The 25,482-nt window shown below is 50.4% G+C and overlaps 1 protein-coding gene across 1 annotated transcript in view; it reads right to left on the bottom strand.

Moving 5' to 3' along the window:
- The window catches only part of IGSF21 (immunoglobin superfamily member 21), a gene marked incomplete at both ends in the record, with an annotated part of 39,573 nt that overhangs the window by 12,995 nt on the left and 1,096 nt on the right, over positions 1-25,482 (bottom strand). Inside the window, one exon of the mRNA XM_080631190.1 lies at positions 4,425-4,537. Within this exon, the coding sequence (XP_080487316.1) occupies positions 4,425-4,537 (113 nt within the window). The remainder of the gene's footprint in view (positions 1-4,424; positions 4,538-25,482) is intronic.

Here is a 25,482-nt window from a genome sequence, read left to right as displayed (position 1 = left end):
GCTTTGTCACCATTGATCAGGCAGCTCTGAGAAGTACCACCAACATCTGCAATGCATTGGCTCCTACCTGCCCTGGCCATCGGTTTTGGAGCTCCCCCAGCCTTTGCCAGACAGGGCTCCATTGTGCAGAGCTACGTGGACTCCCTGAAACATATCCTTCAGGTGGGAGAACCCCTTGTTTGGGATGGGGAGCACAGGGATTCAGGGATGCTGATGCACTGGCATCTCCCACAGGATTACAGGAACCCGCTGATGGAGATGGAGCCGAAGGTGCTGAGCGCTAGGAAGTGCCAGGTGGTGTTTTTAATCTTAAAGGAGATCCTGCAGTGCCACTCCATGTTCCAGATCGCCCTTGCCTCCAGTGTGGCCCGTGTAAATCACAGAATGGTTTTGGTTGGACGGGACCTTAAAGCTCCTCCAGCTCCAACCCCTGCCACAGGCAGGTACACCTTCCACTGGAGCAGCTTGCTCCAAGCCCCTGTGTCCAACCTGGCCTTGAACACTGCCAGGGATGGGGCAGCCACAGCTTCTCTGGGCACCCTGGGCCAGCGCCTCAGCACCCTCACAGGGAAGAGCTTCTGCCTAAGAGCTCATCTCAGTCTCCCCTCGGGCAGGTTCAAGCCATTCCCCTTGGCCTGTCCCTACAGGCCCTTGTCCCAAGCCCCTCTCCAGGTTTCCTGCAGCCCCTTTAGGCACTGGAGCTGCTCTCAGGTCTCCCCTTCAGGAGCCTTCTCTTGTCCAGGCTGCCCCAGCCCAGCTCTCTCAGCCTGGCTCCAGAGCAGAGCTGCTCCAGCCCTCGCAGCATCTCCATGGCCTCCTCTGGCCTCGCTCCAGCAGCTCCACATCCCCCTTGTGCTGCTGCCCCAGAGCTGAATCAGGGCTGCAGGGGGGGTCTCCCCGGAACACAGCAGAGGGGTAGATGAGTGCTCATGATGGGTGCTACGGAGAGCAATGCCTGCCAAGGGCCCTGCAGACAGCAACACCGTCCCTGTCTCTCTGTTATTTTCCTTCTTGCTAATTAGACTGAGCACCAAACTCTAATTCATTGAGGAAAAGCAACCCCAGACCCAAGGGCTCCCCTCCACCCCCAGCTCTTCCAGCCATACATCCCCAGGCCAAAGCTCTGGTCCCCACTGGGCAGAGGGATGCTGAGCGTTGGATCACTGCTCTCCTCCAGGGAATCCTGCCCAGCCCTCGCCTGCCACCAGAACTGTGCAAAAGACTTTATTGCGATTGCCATCCTCTGAGCCCCCGGCTGTGTGTACAGCCTGCTGCCAGATGTCTGTGCAGAGCCACAACAGACACCCTGAGGATTTTCCCTCCCTCTCCCGCTTCCTATTATTTTCCCTTAGAGCTCTGCACTGCTGCAAAAAGTCATTTTCTCCCTCCCCATCCCTTGCTGCAGCGTGGCACTGACCATACTAATCAGGTCTCAGTGTGACCCCCAAGACACCAGAGAACAGCTTGACAGCTCCGTGTCTTCCCGGACTCATTACAAGGATGCCACCGCCCTTGTCCTCTGCACAAGGGGTTTTCAGTGCTCGCCTGACGCACAAGGGGTCCAGACCCGTGTTTGCACATGTTCTCAGGCACATCGCACCTTCTGCAGATGACTTCAGCGCGGAGGGGGTGGGTGAATATTAATTATCGCCTCTGCAGATGGTGCACGTTCCTGTTTGGGCTGTGAAAAAGCCCCCTTTGCTCATCCCAGGTCTCCTTCAGTCCTTGCATTAAGCAACCTAAAGCAGCGGCTCATGCCAAGACCTGAAGAAGTTGTCTGTTGCCGCCACCTCTGTTTTCTGCCCTTCAGCAATGGGGCTCCCATGCTGGAGAGAGGGTTTGGGGGTGCTGGTGTGCATCAACGGTGCTTCTCAGTGGGGTTTTACCTGCCTTACCCATGGTAAGAATCTGGTTTACACCTCACAGCCTTTAGTTTTGATGTTCATGCACCTCAATGGGTTATGCACCCACCCCATTGGTTATGAATACACCCCATAGCTTATAGACCCACCCATGGGTTATGCACCCATTCCATGGGTTATGCACCCACCCGTAGGTTATGCACCCATTCCATGGGATATACACCCACCCTGATGGGTTATGTATGCACCCCACGGGCTACGGATGCGCCCCATGGGTTATACACCCACCCTGACAGGCTATGCATGCTTTCAACAAGCTATGCATGCACACCGATGGGTTGGAGATACATGCACCACATAACCTGATGGGTTATGCATGCATCCTAAAGGGTTATGCATGCTCCCAGCAGGTTATGCACGCTCCTGACAGGTTTACAAACACACTTCATGGGTTATGCATGCACCTAACCGAGTCAAGCACTTACCCCATGGCTCTGCATGCTCTCAACTCGCTATTATGCATGCACCCCAATGGGTTATGAATGTACCCCATGAGTTATGGATGCGCCTCTTGAGTCATGGATGCGCCCTATGAGTTATGGCTGCACCCCATGGGCTATGCTCCCACCTTATGCCCTACACCAAACTGCTGTCACTGAGTTTGCTGCTGTGCTCCCCTTTCTGCTTCCCCTCCCTCCACCATCCAGTGTGTACCCCTGGAGCCACTCTGCATCCTTAAATGCAGGGAGCTCACTCTGCTCTCTGTGAAACAAGACAAGGGAAAGGGAAAGGAGAGCCCCAGAGGGTCCCCCACACCCTGCTCCAGTGCTTCAGTGAGCTCACAAACATGCTGTGAGGATGATTTACAAATGGCAGGAATAGAACTGCACAGCCCCAGCATCTCCACCTGGCTCACACGAGACCATCCATGACCTCTCCACAGGGGTTTGGGCTGCAGAAGTCCATGAGCAAGAAAAGGTGGGGGGAAAAGGGGGAAAAACCTGTAAAATCAGGAGAGAATTTGGGAAATCCTGAGATGCTCTGTGAGAAAAATCACTTTCTGAATGCAGGAAGATCCCTGGGAAAGGAGAAAAAGGGAAGGGGAGGTAAAAAACCTGGAAGAAAAGGGGATTTGTGATGATAAAAATAAAAGCTGAGTTATTTTTTCCCTTCTCACTCTCTCTGTGGTTACTCAGAGTGTAATTTGCTCTGCCACCCCAGTGCATCATCCTCTTGCCAAGGGCTCCTGCATCCCTCCACGCAGGGGGATTAAACAAATCCAGCCCCAGCTCGCGAGAAAATGGGTTAATCCAATCTTACCAAGTGGGAAAGGGAAGGAAAAACATGGTGGAGTTGGTGGAAGAAGCACTGCACAAAAACCCTCTTCCCCAAAATAAGGGGGAGACGAAGCCAATTGCAAGGTGTGATTTAAGGTACAGGGCAGGTTTTGGGTTGTATTTTGCTATTTCTCTGCTTGCATCCCCTACACACTTAAACACAAACAGCCAGGACGTGATGGAAATATTCCTGTGCATGCACCACGCTCCAGCAATTCAATATATATCAGTCCGGAGAGCACCTTTCCCTACTGATAAACCTGCCGGGAGGCAAAGAAGAGCTTGAAGGCAGAAGATGCTCCTTGTTTGGGGAGCAGAAACAAGATGGTAAAACCAAAACATATCCTCAGATGAAAGGCAGTGATTTCACCCAATGCCACCAGCCCCATTGGCTCTTTCTTTGCTTCCTCCGTGAGCAAACATCTAGGCAAAGAGCTGATTTTTTCCCATCCTGGAAAGCTGAGTTTCCTCTGGTCAAACCATCATAGAGGGTTCAGTTGTGTTTGACAGCTTATGCTGAAATTCCCCAGAGAAAGCCAAGAATACTGCTCTGGACTGTTACAGCTGAGGCTGGATCCAGGCTTGGTGCAGATGGGAGTGATGGTGGTAGGGGGGAAAAGCCACAGCCTCCAAACCCCCTTCCCCAGATAAAACCAGTCTTGCTTTGCTCCAGATCAGCATCCCACATCCATGAGTATTTTAGGGACAGGGACAGGAAGGGGAAAGGTTTTTCTTGAGGAGCCCAACGTGAAGCACCCAGCACTGCTTTCCAAGCCCTGAACACCCTCAATTTTGCCTGATTTTGCATGAAAACCACTTTCTTTTTTGCATCATTTTACACCCAACATGCAAATCCTCTTCCCAAGGTGGCGCCAACTTGAGCCTCCCTCTCCTAAACCCCAACCATCTCTAACCCTCGGTGCAAAGCCCTCCAGAACCGATCCTGTCAACCCCAAATCCACCTGGAAAACAGAACAAAACACCTGGGAAAAGCCTCGTGGAGCCCTCAGGATACTACAAATCCCCTTTACATCTCTCTCCACTCAGCTTTTCAAAGGCCAGGCTGCCTGCCCGCTTCACCGAATCGAAATTCCCATCAGCAAGAGCACTGTGTGCCTTTCTCTCCACCATCCAGCCTTGACCTTCTGTTGGACAGGAGCAAAGCAGCCGGGTGGCTTCATGTCCCTGTCCCCAAGGGCAAGGAAGAGGCACTGGCACTGCTTACCCGGTACCAGACAATCTCCCGCATCTTCCCATCTGTCTTGAAGTTGCATTTCAGGGTGACGGCATCTCCCACCACCACGGGCGGCAGCGGCTCGATGCTCACTGTCAGGTAGGCTGGAAAAGGTACAAAAAGGGAGAAAATGAGACTTGAGCTGCTGGGGAAGGATGGGGAAGGGGGTTAAATCCTGTTCTCCAGTGGTTTTGTGGTATTAATAGCTCTGGCTGCATCCCACACAAGGATAATGCACAGGCAAGCCCGTCAGAGCGGCATCTTGCCCCATTGCTGCAATGAATTTTGGCTGCTCCCAATACACCAAAGAGGTAGAAACTGGGATAAGAATCCTTCCTGACCTTATTTACCAGCTTATAGCACCAAAATGCAAGGAGCAAGCATTCAGCTGCTTCTCCTTTCCCCAGCTTTGCAAAACTGCACATTTTTGCCCAAATAAACCCTGGGCACCCAGATTTTGAGGCTCACGCTGGTCTATGCATAAGGCCCTGGTCCCACCGGCCACCTTCCCCACCTGCAAACTCAAACCCATCCTTCCTATGAAGATCATGGAATGGTTTGGGTTGGAAGGGACCTTAAAGCTCATCCAGTTCCAACCCCTGCCGTGGGCAGGGACACCTTCCACTGGAGCAGCTTGCTCCAAGCCCCTGTGTCCAACCTGGCCTTGAACACTGCCAGGGATGGGGCAGCCACAGCTTCTCTGGGCACCCTGGGCCAGCGCCTCAGCACCCTCACAGTAAAGAACTCTTTCCTTAAATCCAACCTGAACTTTCCCTGGTCAAGTTTAAACCCAGCTTCTACTTCACCTCCCCCATTGCTTCTCTCCCCATTGCAGACCAAATTCCTCTGCCCCTTGCTTTGCTTGACAAACCCTCTAAATCACTCATTTCTTACAGGAACAAATCAATCAGAGGATGTGCAAAGCCCAACGTGTGGTTTTACAGCCCAGCTTTGGCTGACAGCCTGCTGCTTCCCCATCTCCCTATAGCTGGATGCAGGAGCTGTGCTTGTAGCAGACGAGAAGTCAGAGCACGGCGGCTCCGTCTGGCCCTTTTCTCCTTGTTTCCCCTCGATTTGCTGCAGAAGGATTGCAGGAGCACGAAGCAGCAGGGTCAGGAGGGCAGGCGTTCACATTTCTGTTTTATTCTCCTCTATTTCCTCTGGCTGCTGGAAGATGTCAGATTGACAGCCGGGCAGATCCAAACCTTCCTTTAGCATCCTTGCCCTGACTGTATCCATGTCTGCAACCAGGACACCCCAAACCAGCACTTAACCCACTGCAAAAAGCCATTATTTGCTTGCATCAGGTGGAAAAACAATGGGGAAAAAAACCCCAGAGCACCTGGATAATGGGAGCAGGGTTGGAAATGGGGCTGCACAAAATGAGACTCCTCTACAGAAGACCCCTTGGAATAGGGGAAGGTGGTTTCCTATGTCCTACAGGCAGCAATTTGAGGCTCCCATCACTTGTAAACCAAGTTGCTGGTGTTTTTGCAATGATCTCAGTCACGACCTGCGGGAGAGCATGCTGCACACACACGTGCCTGCTGCAACAGCAGAGCAGCGTGGCCTGGCATATTGAGGGCTCTAAAACTCAAGAAACCCTCTTTGTGCTGCTTTCCGGGGGGAGCTACAACAGCAGGTTTGCTGGATGCAAGGAAATGGGATAAACCATGGATTTTGTTAGTGGTGGTGAGCATCTGCAGCATTACGCACCAGGAGACAGCAGCATGGACTAGGGATGGGGGCTGAATTAAAGGTTGTTTTAGCCCTGAATCAGTGCACAGCAAGATGGGGTTTAACATTGCACCTTTGCAGCCCCAGCCTGACGCCTCCCTCCTTGCTGACAGCAACCCAAATCCTCACATTCATTCCGGGCCAGCTTCTTTCCAGCCTCTCTCCTTGCCTGGACAGGGTTTATTTTAGCATGCTAAAGCAGGGATTAATTCCTTGCGGCTGCCAACAGAGCACACAACCCCCTCGAACTCTGCAGACACAGAGAGGCAGCAATGGGAGAGGGAGGAGGAGGAGGGATGCGAGGAAGGTCAGGTGAGGTCTCACAGCAGGTGCCCTGGTTCCCCTTGCTTCTCTGTTGACATTTCCAATAGGGAGGTGAGCAACAGGCAGGAAAGCAAAGGGAAAGGGATGAGCAAACATTCTGCAGCTGCCCAGAGGAAAGCAGGGATGGATTCAAGCCAGAGATGGAGCCTCCATGTGTGTGGAAAAGCTCTGCCTCTTCATCAACCAGGCAAGATACCATCTCCCTTCTGCCTCGGTGCGGATCAACAGGGTGATTAAATAAAGCCAACGGGTGACAGTGGCACAGTTAAGATTGCATTTTCCCTTGTGTTCACGGATTATTGAGAGATGGGAGATCCTGGTTCATAACTGCATCATCTCCAGATGGTTTTCCACCCCTCTTCCCATATCATTGGTTTTCACACCCTATGCACAACAATGGGAAGCTAAACCATTCCTGTTCCAGCCCAGCCAAGTGTTTTGGTGGTGCTTAGGCCGTCTCCTGATGGTTGGTGGCTTTTAAAAGTCAAAAATAGCCAAGTTTGGGATGGTTGCAGTAAACCACCTCCACTCATGTGCAGCAAATGCATTGGCCCAAGCACTTACCCAAGTAAGTCCCCCTGCAAACACACCCAGAACCTGCACCTTCTTGATGGCTCCAAGTACAGCTCAAATAGGCTCTGCTCTCTCCTTGAGCCACAAAACCTCTTTGAGCTGGCAACCAGGCTGCAGCCCATCAGCTCTCATTTCCATGCCCAGTAACTTGGTCTCAGCTGTGCTGGAAGGATATCTGGTCCTTAAAAACACCAGAATGTAACCAGAGGATGCTCCGGTTTTCCTGAGCAGATCCTGCATGGCAAAGACAAAGCTCTGGATGACTGTGATTTATTGCACCATTGCTATGGGGATAGGGACTCCACAAGGGCTGATGCTGGAGCCCCAGCGACACCTGGAAGGGGAGGGAAGGTGAAAACCCACCCGCTTGAAGAGCATCAGCTGCCCAAATTCAGAGCAAAATCACCCTAGAAGGTGGGAAAAAGAAGGAGGGAAAGAGCATGAGTGAGAGCAGGGAGAAACAGATGTGTGGTCCCTGGAGGAACCAGCCCCATAAATGCTAAGGATGTGTGTAAGGGAGGGGGAAAAGCAGTGAAAATAAAGCCAGGTACTGAAAAATAACACAGGAATCCAGATGGAGCTGTCCAAAACCTGCTGTTTTGCTGTGGCTGATGTGCGTATCTCGTCCCTCATGCCCTGAATCTCATCCCTCATCCCCTCCCTTCCCTTTGTTTTCCTACAGCAGAGGATGGCGAAGTGTCACCAGTCCTCAAAACCCCCACTTTGGTCCCTTTTTGAATTTACCGTGAAGAGGAAACCAGCAGTGACAATTATTACTGACTTTAAAGGCCTATTTAAACAGGGCTGAGCATCAGATTTGCACCTCCAAAAGAAGAGCCCAACCCTCCGTCTCCATCATCCTCTGTGTCATCCGCATCCCAAAAGCAGCTCTGAACCCCGAGGCTCCCCTCCTTCCCCTTTGCTCTTTTGAAATGAGACATATTCCTTAGTGCAAGCTATGCCAGGCCACCCTCGGATTAGATTCACCCCTATGGAAATCCAGCCCTCTGATTAGATCACACCCCTGGGGAAAGAAGAGTATTTTTGCTAGTGAGCGGTGGGAATTCTTGCGACATCCAGTTTTAAAGGGGGGTGGACAAAAAGGAGGGGAGGGGGAAGGGAGTGATAAATGAAACGTCCTTTTAAATCAGGAGTGACACATTAATAGAAGGAGCACATTGGAACATGCTCAGTGCTTTCAATTACAGAATAGCTGCGCGGGAGGAGGCAGGTTTCACCCCGGCCACGCAAGCGGAGGACGCAAACGGATGCTTCCACCAAGGTGCTGGCAGAAAGCCCTGTTTCTGCCCCATCTGAGCATCCGAAAAAGGCTGAGCTCCCCCCTGGCCTGTTGAGGAGGGTGAATGAGAAAGTGGCTGAGTGGGTGGGTTGCAACCACTCAAACACAACCCACAACAGCACCCCTGGGTGCCCTTGGAAACCTTGGGGTGATGGAGCCTTTCGGGGTGTCCAAGCACCACAAAGCAACCCCTCTGCATCTTCCCCATGTGCCTGGTATTTTTTAACCTACGTAGAATCATGGAATGGTTTGGGTTGGAAAGAACCTTAAAGCTCCTCCAGCTCCAACCCCTGCCACGGGCAGGGACACCTTCACTAGAGCAGCTTGCTCCAAGCCCCTGTGTCCAACCTGGCCTTGAACACTGCCAGGGATGGGGCAGCCACAGCTTCTCTGGGCACCCTGGGCCAGCGCCTCAGCACCCTCACAGGGAAGAATCTATTCCTTATCTCTAACCTGTTTGAATCTCCCCTGTTTCAGTTTGAACCCAGCACCCCTTGTCCTATCGCTCCAGTTCCTGATGAAGAGTCCCTCTCCAGCATCCTTGTAGCCCCTTTAGGCACTGGAGCTGCTCTCAGGTCTCCCCTTCAGGAGCCTTCTCTTCTCCAGGCTGCCCCAGCCCAGCTCTCTCAGCCTGGCTCCAGAGCAGAGCTGCTCCAGCCCTCGCAGCAGCTCCATGGCCTCCTCTGGCCTCGCTCCAGCAGCTCCACGTCCCTCTTGTGCTGCTGCCCCAGGGCTGGATCAGGGCTGCAGGGGGGGTCTCCCCAGAGCACAGCAGAGGGGCAGGATCCCCTCCCTGAGCTGCTGCTCACGCTTCTTTGGATTTTCAAAAGCTCTCCTATTCCCTAATTTCTCACCTCCCAGCACTTCCCAAAAAGCCAACCTCAAACCAACGATGGACTGTACCCCTTTGGGACATATCCCCAGGCTTTAACCCATCCCCATCCTTGCATTTGGTGATGGTCATTTGGAGCAGCAAAGGTTTTTCCAGGGATCAGGGTGGAGCAATACCTAGGGATGGAGCCAGAGAAGAGGACACGTGGGGATGCAGCTGCCCCATCTGCCCCCACCGTGTCCCCCCCATCCATCAGGTGCCGACACGTCCCTCTCGGCAGAGGCGACAGGGAGAGATAATATTAACACATCATCATTTTAATCAGCCTGTGATTAGCAGGGCTCATACATAATTCACACCAATTTCTCCACCACCTTCCGGCAGTCATTTTGCCAAGCCCACAATGGTATTTTGGGGTGCAAATACAAGGAGGGAGGGGGGAAAAAAGGGACCAGGAGCTACCTAATGGGTGCAGGATTGATTGTTGTTGTCCCGGATTTAAGGCATTTGCTGCTTAAGGAGGCCCTTTGCCCCTTGCCAAAGAGCCAGCTGGGATGCTAAAGGATTACAAATCACACCCCAAAACAGTAGGGAGTGATCCAGCTCCCCATCCGTAACCAGAGGAAGATGATGGCCAGCACAAGGGGAGGCCACCAGCATGCAAGGGTTCATGGCCATGAGTGGAGCCTTGCGAACAGGGACGTCACTTGCTGCACGAGGCTGAGGAGCATTAAGCAAACGCGCTCTGACTTGCAGCACTTTGCAACATCTTGTTCATTAAAGATTAAACACCAGCAGTTGCTCCCGTTCCTGGGAGCACCACAAATGTCTTCTCCCTCCCTCCCAAGCTCCGGCGATGCCTTATTTATGATATTCCAGGTCGATTTGCAATGAAAATGTGTTGCTGTCTGTCCTTGCTAACCCAGGAGGGCTGCAAGGGGCAAGAACCAGTGAAGGATTCGCATCTGCCCCAGTTCGGAGTGGCCAAATTTTGCTGAATCTGAAGCTTTTCCTCCTAGAAAGCTGCTGCACTGATTTATTTATGTTTCTGTAAATGATGGAATAAGTGTTTTAACAGAGGTTTAACACCAGCAAGTGGAATAGGATGTGGCAGATGGACTCAGCATCGTGCTTCCAAAGGGCACAGTCCTTTTGCAAAGGGGACAAAAAACGGGTTGGGGAGAGCCTGTTTGTGTTTGTAAAGGCATAAACTGCTTGAGTTTTCTTTGGATTTTTAGCTTTTCCTTCAAGCAATCCAAAAGCTGAGCTCCAGCAGAGCTGAGCATCCCGCAGCCCATCACTGCCCATCCCACAATCACATTGGCTTTTGCATAATGGAGCTGGTCCATGGAGTAAACCCACTGAAACAACATCACCCGCTGTGAGGAAGAGCCCTGCTGGCAGAGAGCAAATTGTATTAATAGTGTGTAAATAGGATATTAACAGGCCGACCAAACAATTAAGAGCCCATAATTAAAATTCATCTTCCTTCACATGGTGGTGTATTAAAGTACAAACATTTCATTAGATGCCTCTTACCTCAGCCATTTGCATAAGTGGGAGGAAACACTTCGCAGCTGTAGCTCTGATTATGCTTGATGGGGGGTTGCTGGACCAAACCAGCCCCTAGATCCTTAGGTAATGCAGAGAAGATATGTAGAATATAAAGGGAATATGTATAGGATATGCTTTACCCATTTTTCTTTGCCTAAGTAGGATGCAATAGGTGAACTGAGCCTGACAGGTCCTATGGATGCATCTCATGTCATGTTAGCTCCTTGTAATGTAAGTCAATAATTCTAATCAATGCATTGATTGAGCAGGGCTGGTTTGGCCTTTTGACCCCCTTTAAATCAAGATGAACTGAGAAAACCACTTCACTGGGGCTCCTGGGGACAGACAGGCCCTAAGAGGTCTGCTTCAGTTAGGATTTCATGATCAAAATGGGTCAAACCAACAAAATGATAAAGATTTACTCATCAAATTCTATCATCGCTGCAAAAACCAAGCCCAAATCCCAATTATTTCAGTGCTGGTGCCAAAACCCAATTGAGATTGGACTTTTGGACACTGTCCACAGCTTTCTTTTTCTCCTTAAATCCCAGATTCCTCCTAGAAAAAATATCCTAGTTGGAAAGAGAAAGAAATGATGCCTGATTTTGTGCCGTGCCATGATGCTCAACACCACTTGTGTGCAGCCGTCTTAGTATCACAGAGAGCATCTTCAACACCGAGCAATCAAGTAAGGGCTTCCCAAAGAGATCTGTCAATATACCTTCAGAAAAATCAATTCTTACACTAGTTTTGTCCTCATTATGAACACTAGAGTCAGCTTGATATTCTTCAGGGCAGAGATTGGCTCTTATATACCAGTGCCTCTAGCTAAGCCCTGGTATGGTGCACTAACATCGTAAGCTTCAGAGAAACAAAGACCCAGGCTCAAAATGGATCATGCTGGGCTAAAAACATGTTCCAAATGCTTCAGCTCAGTAGGGTTTTCCCGCACATCAGCACAACCTCGGCATGGTAAATGACCTCAGACACAGAAAGGGAGAGTTTGGACCACTTTGGGCATGCAAATGCAATGGGGTGCTGCAGTGTCTCCTTCTCCCTCTCCATTGCTCATCTCCATCTCCCCCTTCCCCTATTTCCACCTTCCCCTCTCTTATTTGTTTCTATCAACTACTCAAGCCCCAGCTCTATCCATCACCAAGTGCTGGCTAGTAAAATAGATGGAAACACCAGCATTCTACAACCTTGTTGCCACCTTTGGTGCATGTCTCATGACAAACAAATCCGTGGTGGATAGAGCCATCTGTATCAGCTACATGGCTTGGGCACGGACTAGAACAAAACCCTGCTTTAACATCTTCATCACGCCTTTTCTAAGTGAAGGCTCATCGGCGAGGCTGTTCCAGCTCACCGGAGCACAGGATGAGAAAGCCCATTTCTAGCTTGGCTTCTTTTACTCACAGCACCAAGTTAGTGCTTGTACTACATTTCTGTCAAGGCATTTGCCTGATATCCTTGGGAAATCAGTTGTTCCAGTAAAAAGATGGAAGATTTGAGGCAAAACGGATGAAGCATTCAGCTGGAGCAAGCCCCTGGCCTGCTACAAACACCCCGGATGACGTTGGATGCATCATTTGGATTCTCAATGGATCCCTCAACCTAAAATTCTGGTGATTTCCCGGAGGCAAATGCAGAGGCACAATGTTGGTGGTGTAAATCATGAAGCCAAGGTCCACATCCTGCCCACCCTAGAGACATGAGCCACTGCAAAGCCAAACCCACCAACTACAAGATGAGAGATGGTGGAGAAGTGCCATTTTGCGGGTGAATGCAAGAAAAAGGATGCCTGAAGGGAAGCAGAGGCAGTGGAAAACTGGGAGCAGCAGGATTTTGAGGGTACCTTACCAGGATGAATGGGAAATATTTTCCATTTGGATAATATTTCAACACCCCCAAGGATGAAGAGTGAGGTTGCCTCTAGATGAGCATTTCTCTACATACACATAGAATCAGGGAATGGTTTGGGTTGGAAGGGACCTTAAAGCTCCTCCAGCTCCAACCCCTGCCACGGGCAGGGACACCTTCCACTGGAGCAGCTTGCTCCAAGCCCCTGTGTCCAACCTGGCCTTGAACACTGCCAGGGATGGGGCAGCCACAGCTTCTCTGGGCACCCTGGGCCAGCGCCTCAGCACCCTCACAGGGAAGAGCTTCTGCCTTATCTCCAGCCCGAACTTCCCCTGTTTCAGTTTGAACCCATCAACCCTTGTCCTATCACTGCAGTCCCTGATGAAGAGTCCCTGAAGAAAAACCGCAGACCCAACCATGAAAACACCCATGAAGAAAGCCCAGAGACCCAACCAAACCCAAAAGCCACTTGGGAAACATCCACCCAAACCCCTAAATCAACGCCAAAAGAAGCAGCCAACATGAAGAAGATGGGTCTGGCAACCCCATGCAGATTATCAGCAGGGTTGCGCTTGCTGCATCGAGAAGTCTTCTTGATCTATTGCATTTTATTAGCTGCTCCCAAACCCTGCACAGGCTGGGAAGCCATGTACATAAATTATAGATGGAATATTTATCTCCCACCACCACGCAGATGTGAAGTCTGTTTAGCAGCATTTACTCTAGCACAGTAAAGCTTTATTTATACTATCTCCTCCCCACTCTGCTGGCATGCTCAGTGCATCCCCAACAGCTTACAACACACACCTCCACCTCCTAATGATGCTTAAGGTGGGGAGGAATGAGTCTATTTTACTACCACATCTTCACCCTACTGACATAGATGTTAAAATACAATGCTTTCGTGCAGCACTGGAGCACCCAGCTGTGGTTTATAGCTGATAAAATGGGTGGCCACGACCTGTGATGGGTCATTGGGTTTGGGTTTTGGAAGGGGAGGATGTTTGTCACCGTTATGGTGCTCATCGCTCTTGTTCCTTTAATCCCGATTTCCAGGTTATTTAAGGATTTGGCCATCGTGGGTGCCTATTTTTTGGGGTTTTTAGGATCCTAAATGATGTCTTGTTCCAGGAGAGGAGGGAAGCTGGGTGCAGCAGAGCCAAATTCCCTTGATAAGCCAATGGCATCACTGATTCAATGGCTTTGCCAGCACCTCTTGGCCTCTCCTCAGATGTGTGAGCAGCTGCTGGTGCCAAAATGAAGCTCAAATCATGCCCGGGTCAACCTGGGCCTCAAATGCCCCATTTTTTAAATGGAGATGGTGCTCTTCATTTGCATGTATGCAAATAGGGGCTGACTGCCTGCAGTGCTGCTTGAAAAGCCCGCAGCTATTCAAGGCAGAGTCTTCTAAACCAATTGCACCCCAATTTTACTTCCAACCCATGAGCTGAAGACAACAGATTTTGGCTAAACAAAGAGCAAAGGGTGGGAGATGCCACCCACGCAGGCTGCATTGCACCGGCTCTAAGCACACATCCCTTCCTTTTCACCCCCTGTTTTCTCTTCCCTAATGAAGCAAACCCAGTTCCCGCAGGATTTCTTGCTCTCCTGCAGATTTCCTCCATGGCAGTGGGATTTTCCCTAAAGTTTTTCCACCCAAAACTGCTGCCACCCCCCGGCCTCAAGTACAGAGCAATAATTCCCCCGTGTGCCACTGCTGCTAATAACTCCCAGGAGAGATTTGCTTTCTCCTTTGCCTACTAATGCCTCCTTGCAGATCCCAATTAACCTCAGGACCTGCTAAAAACCCCCCAAGTCTTCCTTATTTCACCCCATTTACCGGCTCTCCCCCATGCTGCACTCTGGACCACTCCTCCAAGCTCAGTAATTACAAGTATTCCCACAAAGTCTTGCAGTGGGATCTTCTCTTTCTCCAGCAATTCCCAAGCTCACCAGACAAGGAATTTTCCTACAATCCCCCTTTTGCTGAGCAGCAACAATCACCTGCCACCAAGTTCAATGCAATTCCTCTGGGATGATGCGGAATCTCCCTACAAACCTTGCAATAGATGCCTCCCTGATGCCTGGGTACGATGTGGAGTAATGCTCAGGACCTGGATGTACATGTTCCTTGCAACCTGCTTCATCAATTCATATCCCTTTGCTTTTCCAGTACTTTTAAGCAAGCAGCATCACAGTGAGGGCATTGGGATCTGCTCAGCTCCACTTGCTGCCCAGGAAAATCCTCCCCATGAAGATGCAGGGTTTAATCCAGAATTAAGTGTGGCAGGAGAAGGAGATACCACATCATAATCCTCTGCTGCAAAGGACTGGAAATGTGCTTCTTCCCCACGCCAGACTTCCAGCAGCAGGCTCAGCTTTCCATCCTGACACAGAAGACACTCCCCATTAGCTGGATCCCTTCTGGCATCGCTCCCCATGTTGGCATCAGGAAGATCACAGAAGGGTCAGGGTTGGAAGATGCAACATCTGGATGCTTCCCCCAGGCACGGGGGATTATGGAAAACCTCACCTGGGATCAAGGATCCTGTGTCCAGCCAGAGCTGAAAGCATCAGTGAGCAAAACCCATCCCTGAGATGCAATTCAGGAGTGAAAAGGCAATTACGTGTATGCAGCCTGGTTTGTCAGAGCCTCACACTGAAGCGAATGGGTTAGATACAGATGTTAAAACCTGGGATAAAAGATGCCGAGCCCCTGGCAGAGCCGGATCCACTTCTTGGGGGAGCTGGGAATGGTTTTGCCGGCAGCAGCCGACAGTTTTGCTGCTGCTTTGCAAACCATCAGGGTGAGGATTACAACCGCAGCAGCTCATTGTATGAAACCGGGGCTTGTGGTGTTAATCTAGAGTATAATCCCAGCCAGGGGTAATTAGCAAAGCTGGAAGCAGCAGGAAGCTGCTCAAAGGATGCTTTTGGAGTGAGTCCTGCTCTGTGCCTCAGTTTCCCCACTTGCAAAGAGGAAAGCGAGGCCCTTTCCAAACCCATCTGAGATGCAAAATCCCATCCTGAAGTAATAGCAAGGGGTTCTTAGGGATGCTACTCTGACAAATGAGCATAGTTCTGAATTTTCCCACCTGAAACACCACAATCCTCCCTAAACCTTCCCTCTTCCAGCTTTTGCTGCAGATACACCAGCTCAGAACGGGCAGAAGAGGGAAAACCAAAGAGCAAGTATGAGGATTTAGGTTTCGATGCCACCATCAGGTTTCCCTCTAAGTTAAGAGTCCCAGCAAGGCGCCAGCAGGGTTTGGCTGGGCCAAGGTGGTCGAGGCAGCTCAGGAGAAGCAGTTGACCATGACCCAGATGATGAATTCTCTTATTTATTTCTCTAGTTGCAGGAAATTCAATTATCCCTTATTTCTGATGGTTGACAAACGAGGCAGCCATCGATCCTTCCCCTCCCTCCCTGGGTGTCTGCCATGAGCCAGCTCTTCCCACACCATCGATTCCTTGTAACTGGAAAAGGATTAGTATTAGTATTAGTATTAGTATTAGCATTAACATTCTCCTTCTGCACAGCTTCTCCAAAGGCACAACCTCAGGCGGAGGAAGGGGGAAGATAAAGGCTGGTGCCAGGCGGAAGTCCCAAGTGCTACAAAATCCACTCTTTTTTTGCAATTTAAAGTGTGAAACACAGCTTTTTACCCCAAAAGACCCTGGGGGAGCCTGGGGCAGCGACACTGGCGCCGTCCTTAGCTAAGTGCTAAAAAGCAGCAAAGCCACGCTGCTCCTCTGCTCCAGTGCTGCAAAACTTACAGTGTTCCCACTGGGAGCGCTCTGGAGGCAGCTGGTGTCTTCTGCTGGTTGTACATGGCGTAAGGGATGTAAGGAGTGACAGAAGGCGAGATGGAAAAAGTTGGGGATGGAGGAACAGAGAGAAGGATTAAGGGAGGGAGGGAGGGAGGGAGGGATGGATGGATGGATGATGGATGGATGGATGGATGGATGGATGGATGGATGGATGGATGGAGAGAAAGATGGAGAGAGAGAGAGATTGAAGGAGCTACAGAGGGAGGGATGGAGAAAGGGAGGGATGGAGAAATAGAGGGAGGGATTAAGGGAGGAATGAAGGAAAGGACGGAGAGAGAAAGAGAGAGGGACAGAGAAGGACTCGAAGGGATGAAAGAAGGATGGAGAGAGGGAAGAAGAAAGGGACAAATAGGGGGAGGGTTTAAGATAAGGGTGGATGGAGGACAGAGGGAGGGAGAGGTGGAAGGAGTGACGGACAGACGGACGGATGGATGGATGGATGGATGGATGGATGGATGGATGAATGGATGGATGAAGAAAGGGAAGGATGGAGAAAGAGGATAGAGGAAGGAATAGAGGGATGAGGGGAGCAACAGAGGGATGGGTGAAGGGAAGGATGGAGGAATGAAATGGAGGGACAGACACACAGTTGGGTTGATAGGACAGACACCTGCGTACCGTGTAACAGACACAATTTACAGGGATTTTCCAGCTTTTCCAGGCACCAATTTGGCTGAGGTAAGGGACAGACGCATCCCAACCTCACCCTCATCCCCTGGCATGGTCTTTTTTCCCTTTCCCTTGGTACCTGACTCAGCCTTCACCCGCTGCCTTTTCTCCTCCATCCCTGCTACCCCTCTCACTATTCAGAGCAGGATTGCTAATTTGAAGCTACCCTCTTTGCCCCGATTTACACTCCGTGATTAATAATCCCTTTGGTGTCCCAGTAATGCCGTGCTGCTAATAAGATTAAAGAATATCTCCCTCTTACAGCCCTGATTCATAACGCTGATTTACCGCTACTCCTCCGCTCTCATGGAGAGGATGCACATGGCTCTTACCTTAATCCCTATCCATCTCTGCACCATTGAGAAATCACTGCTAATTAATACCTTTCTGTCTCTCAATTGCTTCCAGATCTGCCCAGCTATCAATATTTGTCTGGCTTTTTGTTGCTGATCTCAAAGGTTATATATATATATGTATAATTTTTATATATGGTTATATAGCAGACTCCAAACCCTGCTTGCTGCTTTCCCTCTGCAGAGAGGTTCTTGGCTTTTTGGGGGTCTTTTCCCCCAAAATGGTGCCATCCCACCGCAGGCTTGATCACCCTGAGATGGAGCAAAGAGGAAAAACGGGGGGAGGCTTTTCTGAGCATCTTTTCATGGGGATGTGCTCAGCTCCATCCGTGACTCAGACACCTCCATGGGGTGATACCTCCCTGTGACTCCACTTTCCTGCATCCATCCCTATTCCTGCAGCATGACTTCACATCCTCAAGCCCTTTTAGATGTGGAGCATCCTTAGATAAACCGAACAGTCACATTTTTCACCCCACTGCTTATTATCCTCCTGTGCCAGGAGACCCTGGACCAGCCCTACAACCAACCGAAGCAGTCAGAAGCTTTGGGAACAACAGTGACAGCAGCAAGAACTTGGGAGGGAGGGATGAAAAAAGCCCAACAGAGCCTCTGCTCTGATGAATGTGGCAGGGGAGGCCGATGCTCTGCTTTTAATAAAACATAATGAAGCATGGCATCATAAAATATTTCCTTTAATTCAGTGCTCCCGTGAGGGTGGGTAATAGAGGCTGGGTAATGCAGTAGGCTTTCCTCACGGCTTGCTGTGGGGAGAGCACTTCTGGGTTGTTCAACAGCCCATTCGCAAGCCATTAAGTGCTCTCTTTCCCATCCCCGTCGCATTCTGGGGGGCAGAAGGACAATGGGCTGTGCGCATCCTCATAGACCAAGTCACACCCCTTCAAATGGTACCCAACCCCCAGAGCCGCATCACTTTGCCCTGCCAGGATGGGCTTCCCAGTGTGGAAAAAGGTCAAAAAGCAAATCAAGAAGAGCTGTTCAACTCCCATCCTCACCCTCAGTGAGTAGTACACGGGTGTCTGAGCAAGTGTGTGTTGCCTATATAAATATATATATACACACACATCTCCGGGGCGGTGTGGCGTGATTAACATTCCTGCGTTAAAAATCTCTCTGCATCTGCTTTGTCCTACACCCAGCACTAAATATAACCATTCAATATGCTCTCTCCCTTCACCAGAGAGATAACATTGTTTAAATAAGCCCTTTCCATTTTAAAGACTTGGCTTGTTTTCTCGCGGCAGGGAGCTTTTAGCAGATCAGGAGGCAGAGGAGGGGGGTCCATGCAAACAAACACTGAGGCACAAGCATCCTTTAACGTCCGAGTGCCCAACTCCTGGCCCCTTCAAATCATTTCCCACCAGGAAGTCGCCCAGATATGGTTTTCCTGCTCCAAAACCAACCGACAACAGAACTAAAAGACACATTTCTAGGAGCAGAAGGGTTTAATTTGGAAACGGGGCTCGCCTGCGCTTCCTTGAGCATCACTCCACTCCCACGCCGCTGCTATAATTACAGCGGTGTAAATTCACTCCCCGTCAGGAGGAAACCCAACTATCTCCAGCCAGTTTGCGAACATCAACTACTTGCAAAGGGCTTCCCTCCTCTAATAGCATAATAATGCAAGAAGACACAAATTGAGATGAGAAAGAGGCACCTCAGAAAGCAAACGTCTCATTATCAAGTTGCAAGGGGAGGATGGTGCGAGTGGAGAGGGTTTTTCCTCCATGAGTGATGGTCTGGAAGCCAAACCAGCAGTGTTATCACCTAACCTTCTTCCTGGTAGTGATACATCTTCTGCGCCCTTCCTGGAGCAGTATCTACCTGCTACATGGTGCTTCTCCATCAGCAGACCTAGTCCGTTATCCATCCTCCATGGAAGAACCCCCGCTCCCCAGCAGCTGGCTGGATATATTTTGGAGTGCTGGACAAGGCACACTTGCCCAGATCCTCCCACCCTGCTCTGAGTCACCACGTCCTTCTGCAATACAACTTGGCAGGTATATCTTTAGGAGAAAAAGCAAGGAAACCAGCCAGATTCAAACACAAGCTCTTGGGATGCTCTCAGTACTAAAAGCAGGGCATGTGAGTGGGATGGCAAAACCTGTGCATGTGGTTCCCTCCTTCTCACAGCTTGTGCAGAATCTAAATCTGCAGGGAAAAGGGCTTTCCTGGGCTTAAAACTACAAGAAAGATGCTTGATGGAGCAGAAAAGGTATCTCAGACCACAGTACATAGAGGACTGCCTGATTTCCAGGTGGAAATCTTCCTAAGCATGACTTAGAGCCAAGCTCTGAAACTCACTCTCTTGAGTTGTAGAGCTGGGATGGAAATCTAAACCACTTGGCCACCAAAATCCCCTTCCAGACTAGTTTGTAGAAGGAAAGACACAGCCAACAGCTCACTTATGATGAAGAAGGTGCTTCTGCTGTTATGGTCCATCTCAGTCCCCCAGCAAGGAGCCAGCAGTTCCCAAACCCGTCACTTGGCACCCGTGATGATGACAACCAGCAGCCAAAATTGCCTCTTTCTTCATCTTCCTTTTTTCAAGTCTGATCATCAACAAGAGCAAAACCCTGGGGAGGAGCTCCTCAGCACAAGCACCATCAAAAGCGATGTTGTTACCAGCAAACCCAGGGTTATCCATGAAACCCATCCCTCCCAAAAGCATTTCCATGGGTGACAGTCCACCTAGAGGTGAACCCAAGTGCCACCCACCATGTCCCCCCTGCCACCCTGCATCCCACCCATCATTTTGCTCCCCTGGGGAGAACAAAACCCCATCACAGAGCATTTCTGTATCACTCCAGCCCATCCCCGTGGCTGCAGGTTCCTTGGCAAAGAAACAAATAGGTACAAATACACATGCAAAGCAGGTATGTCCCAATGGAGAGCTCTCCAGCTCTCGTTTTCCCTGTCCTGGCCAGATAGGATGCAGGATCAGGATTTATCTGCAAGACCAGGAAGGAGGAGCAGGGCTGAAATAACCACTGCTAATCCCCTTCACCCTCCCCTCCAAAGTATATTGTTGAAGGCATTATATAAATGGGAAATTAGACAGAGGTTTGGGCAGGAGATGAGCTAAATCCCTGCCTCCCCTGCTCCATTTTGCAGTGCCTCTGAGACATCCACTCTTCCAGCCAAGAAGGATTTTGCAGATGGGGACGTGCTTCCAGCACCAGAAGGGACAAAATGTGTGGTCTGGAGGCTGGGAAGGGCTTGGCAATGCCACATTTCCACCCCCACAGCCCCTTCCCATTGGGTTGCACCATCCCTGTGCTGGGCAATGTGGGTTTTCCTGATGCTCCCCAAACCTCTTTGGAGGCCTCAGGCTGGGCGTTGCTGTGGATTCAACCCAGTGCTGGAAAAAACTCCTTCCCTGTTTCAAACCTCCCTTGCTGGGGCTGGCAAGACCCCATTAATGATAGTTTTGCTTCTAGCTAATACAAGCAGTAATTGCATTTCAAAGAATCAGCTCCAACGCTGGCTTCTGCTGCAAACACACACGTACCCCCATTGATAACCCTGTAAGATCACAGAGACACATCGAGGAGTCATCCCAAAAGGACTTGAGTTCCCCCCACCAGACAAGCACATCAGGAGGGCTCTGACACAGTGTTTAGAGGGGATGAACCCCATTTCTCAGCCAGCTGAGAGTGGAAACAAGCAGCGCACACACCATCTCTCATCCCAAATGGCTTTGCAGACCCTAAAAACCTAATTTGACATGCTAACTCCATAGGGGCAACCGCAGCGGTGGATTATTGTCCCTGCACTTTGCTATGAGCCTGCCTGCCCTTGGCACTTACGGTAAACCCAGTCCCCAAAGCGTTGAAAACAAGTCTGTGATTGACGGTTTATTTTAGGAAGGAGAGGGGAAAAGTGGGAAGGAGATAATGCTGCGGAGAGATAATGTGAGCACCAGTCATTAGTTACAAACAAGCCCATCAGTACTCCAAGTGCCTCGGCAGAAAGCAAACAAAAGGGCAAAGAGAGCAGTTTGGCAAGTGAACAAAACCAGCCACATCAGCTGCATCCTCCCCGCTCGGCTCTTTGCAGCAGGATTTATGAGCAGGGAAGTTTGCAAGGCGAGAGCAGCACCTCCTGCCTCCGACAAATAGGGATCTGGGGGCTCCTTCCCTGCCTTTCCCTCTCTGCTGATGTCTGAGCAAAGAGCCTGACTTGGTGGCACTGAAATCAAGGTTTTCTCTTAGAAGATAGGGGAGAAAAGCCAAAGCACTGAGGAAATCTCATCACCATTGGGTCCCAAAGGGGTGATGCTTTGTCCTCCCTGTACACGGTCCCAGACAGGTCCCTGCCATCCTTGCCAGGGAGAGGCACTGGCTCCATCATCACCTCACTGGAAGGCGTTTCCCTCATCAAATGCTGCAGGAGCTTTAGCGTGATCCTTGCCCCTGTTTCAGCCTAGTTCTGAAGCCATCCATGCATCGGGACTCAGTAAAACCTGCTCTTATCCTAACACGGTGGAGAGCTTTTCCTTGGCAGATCTTAAAGCACTTGGGGAAAGAGCAAAGCGATAGCAGATCAAACAGTCCCAGTCCAGGGTTTTCAGATGGATTAAGGCCATTTCTACAATGACAACCAAAAAAGAGAAAGCAGATGGAGCATGTGAAGCCCCAAAACACCTCCATGGGAAGGGGAGGCTGGTGAGAACATGGTTAGCATCATGTCTGGATGCTCCATAAAACCCACCCATGCAGGAGCTGAGCTGCATTTCCACGTTGCTCAAGCCTGGATGCAATGCCAAGGGTGGACTTTGCCTGGGAGTGCTTGGAGGCATCAGAGAAGCTCCAGGGCATATAGGAGGGCTGTGATCTGTTTAGCATATTGCATACAGCGCCTTTCATTTAGCAAGTATCACGCTGCATTTAGCACGTTGCATCTAGCATATAGCACATTGTATAGAGCATTTAGCACACTGCATATAGCAGAAGCTGTTTAGCTTAAGGCTCCTAAAACCAAATCTTCCTTATTTTAGGACCAACATCCCAAACCCAACAGTATCCCTAGACTTATTTTTTGGGGGGGGATGTTCATAATACCAAATACTTGTTGCAGCAAGTGAATCTGGGGGGTAAATACCCCAAATCTGAGCTCTGACACATGAAGGAGCTTCAGGAATGCTTAGGGGCAGCCAAGGACCTGCCATGAATTCATGTGTGAGGGTTTCCATGGAGAAATGAAGCCTGGAGTATCTCCCAGTGATGCTTATTAATAAGGCCCCTATGATGCATATTACAAGGTGAAGGGAAGATCCTGCACTTAAGTGCAGAACTCATGGAAATAGTGGGAAAGGATTAAAAAGAGCTGGACCCTAAAGCTGAATGTAAGATTTACCAGGGAAAAGCACAAGTAGAGAAGGATGGAGGGAGTGTGGGATGGGTTTTCAGGTCAGTGCTGTGCATCTGCAGGTGAATTAAAGCAGGGATTGCTTCCATGGCAAAGAGGATGCTCCTCCTTTCCCCTCACAGCCCCCAAACACACAAACTCCCACCAAACCCCTCTTTTCTTCAGCTGAGCTCAGCAGAGACACAAACAAGTGGCTCCCATCACCCTGGTAAAAGCCATACACTGCTATTTTCCTATGGAAAGGAGGAAAATGAGCTTTTCCAGCCTTGCAAGGAGGAGCCTTGCATGTAAGCTGGGAAAATCCCTGTAAGGAAAAGCTTTGGGGGATTTCTGGGAATGAAGAGGGGGTAAAAATCCAGTTTGCTGATAAAAGCAGTGACTATAAAGGGATTTTTCCAAGCTGGTTTTTGGAGAAGGAGCTGGCTTGGAAAGCAGCACCGGGATATCCCCATAGGCACATCCCTGCAAAGCCCAGCCCCAGCCAAGCTGCCCTTTAGGGGCAAAGCCCAGCAAACCCCAAAGCAGCTTCAAATAAGGAGCTACATTTGAATTTTCCCATTGTAGGAGGTGCTGGGGGGGGGGTGTGGGATGTGTGGAAATACAGAAGCTAAAGCAAAGCCCTCGGAGAAAGAGGACAGGAATATCTCATTGAGATCAAAACACACCATATTTAGCCCTCCCTTCCACGCTTGCAGAACACGGCTCTGATTTTACACGGCTGTAAAACAAACCCCGACGAACACTTTATGGGAAGCATATTTCAGGTGACAAGCTGAGCGCCGGCTCATCAGCCAGCCCTGATTTCAGCCATGCCAAGAAACCATCGCTCTGCTTGCAGATGGGGCTTCCCAGCTTTCCAAAACCAGGGAAGGGGGGGGCCTTGGGGCTACAGCTCCATCATTATCCATGGTCCAGCCGCTCGCCTCCTCCACATGCCCTGATTTTCTCATCTTGATGGTTCCTTAACCCACTTAGCCCTGCCCTAGGCAACGTTTTCTGGCCAAGGGAAGAGATTGAGCTTGTTATAAGGAAAAGCAAAAAGCTGTATTACAAGGGGTGATGCTCCCCGGAGGGATGTATAACACATCCGTAAGGATCCAGCCGACCTACCGCGCACTGAGGAAGCAAGCAGCTTCCTTCGGGTAAAGAAAAGGGTTTTTCATTATGAGGAGATGGATGGAAAGCCCCAAAAGGCTCCCACATGAAGGTGCAGGTGCTTTACAGGATGGGAAGCACTTGTAATGCTTTCCCCTGTGCCATGAGCAGGACTCCGGGATGCAGTAGCATCGGGGCAGCTTCCCGACAAGCAATATATAAGGTGACAATAAAAACAGGCAAGATTTCCCCTAAAAATGCTTTTGGAGACATAGGGAAGATGCTGAGGGCAAATGCTCTTGCAGGGAAGAGCACATCTTCCAGCTGCATCGTCTTCCCAGCTGGATCCTGCTCCATCCCTTGCAAGGAAAATGTTGGGATAAGGAAAGGAAGGACCTCCTTGGACACATCCTCCCTCGCTGCTACAACACTGCAGCTCCAGCCAAGGATGCTGTCAGCCACAGAAAAGCCATCTGCCCACTGAATATCGGAAGCAGCGCTCGGCTTCTGCAGCCTCCTGCTGCCCCGAGCAAAGGGAGGTGTCGGGATGGGAGCACCCACCCCAAAACCAGGCTCTAACAAGGGTTTTTTAGCTGTTTAATGGAGAAGCAGAGCACAAATTGGCTTTTTTATGGGACAGCATTTCTCTGCCCAACACTTAACGCAGTTGATCCTCAGGAGATGGGAAAGCAGCAAAGTTCCAGCATGATTTTAAGAGCCAAAAGCTGGCTCGTGGATGTCCAAACACAAGCGCTGCCCACTGAACCTGCCCATGAGACCCTCCTCCCACATCACTTCATAACCCACGACCCCCCCAGTGCCACCAGTTTCCTCTAGATCCAGCACAAACCAACTTTTATCTCTTATTTCCCCCCAATACACACATTGCATGCACAGATTTAGCCGTGCCCGCTCTCACAAACCAGCAGCAGAAGAGCAATCACCCAGTTTACAGTGACAAAAAGAGGAGAAAATGAGGAAAAATGATCCATGCACCAGTGATGGATGGGGAGAAGCCGGGCGGTCGCGTTGCTCCATGACAATCATCTACCTGCCACCATAAAAGCATGGTGGAGGTGGAGCGGAGATCCGGGAGGGAGGCAGGACTGGATTTGCTGTTCCCCCCACCCCAAGCCACACAGGTTTTATTATGGGCCATGTGTTCAGCAGCACGATGCCAATGGGATAATTGGGATGCACGGAAGAGGAAAAAGAGCATCAGCCGCAGCCTGGCAGCACATAAAACCCATCAAAGAGGGATGCAGAGGATGCAGGATGCCTTCGCACCCCTGATTCAGCCAAATCTAAGTCGGGGTCTGGATAACTCAACGGTCCCTGGTCCTTGAGGAATGGTTTTGGGGATGCTGGGGAAGAATTGGGTCCATTGTGTGACCCTCTCCCTGCTCAGCCCTGCAGAGCGCGGCCGCTGCTCCCCCTCCCTTTGCCCTGCAGCAGCTGACAGCGGCTTTCCAGAGAGGAAAAAGTACATTATTAACACAAAACAGAAGGGATATCGAGCAGGTCCCG

The sequence above is a fragment of the Psittacula echo genome (genome assembly GCF_963264785.1).
Source record: "Psittacula echo genome assembly, chromosome: 17".
NCBI classification, from domain to species: domain Eukaryota; kingdom Metazoa; phylum Chordata; class Aves; order Psittaciformes; family Psittacidae; genus Psittacula; species Psittacula echo.
This window is presented reverse-complemented; position numbering and strand designations above follow the sequence as displayed.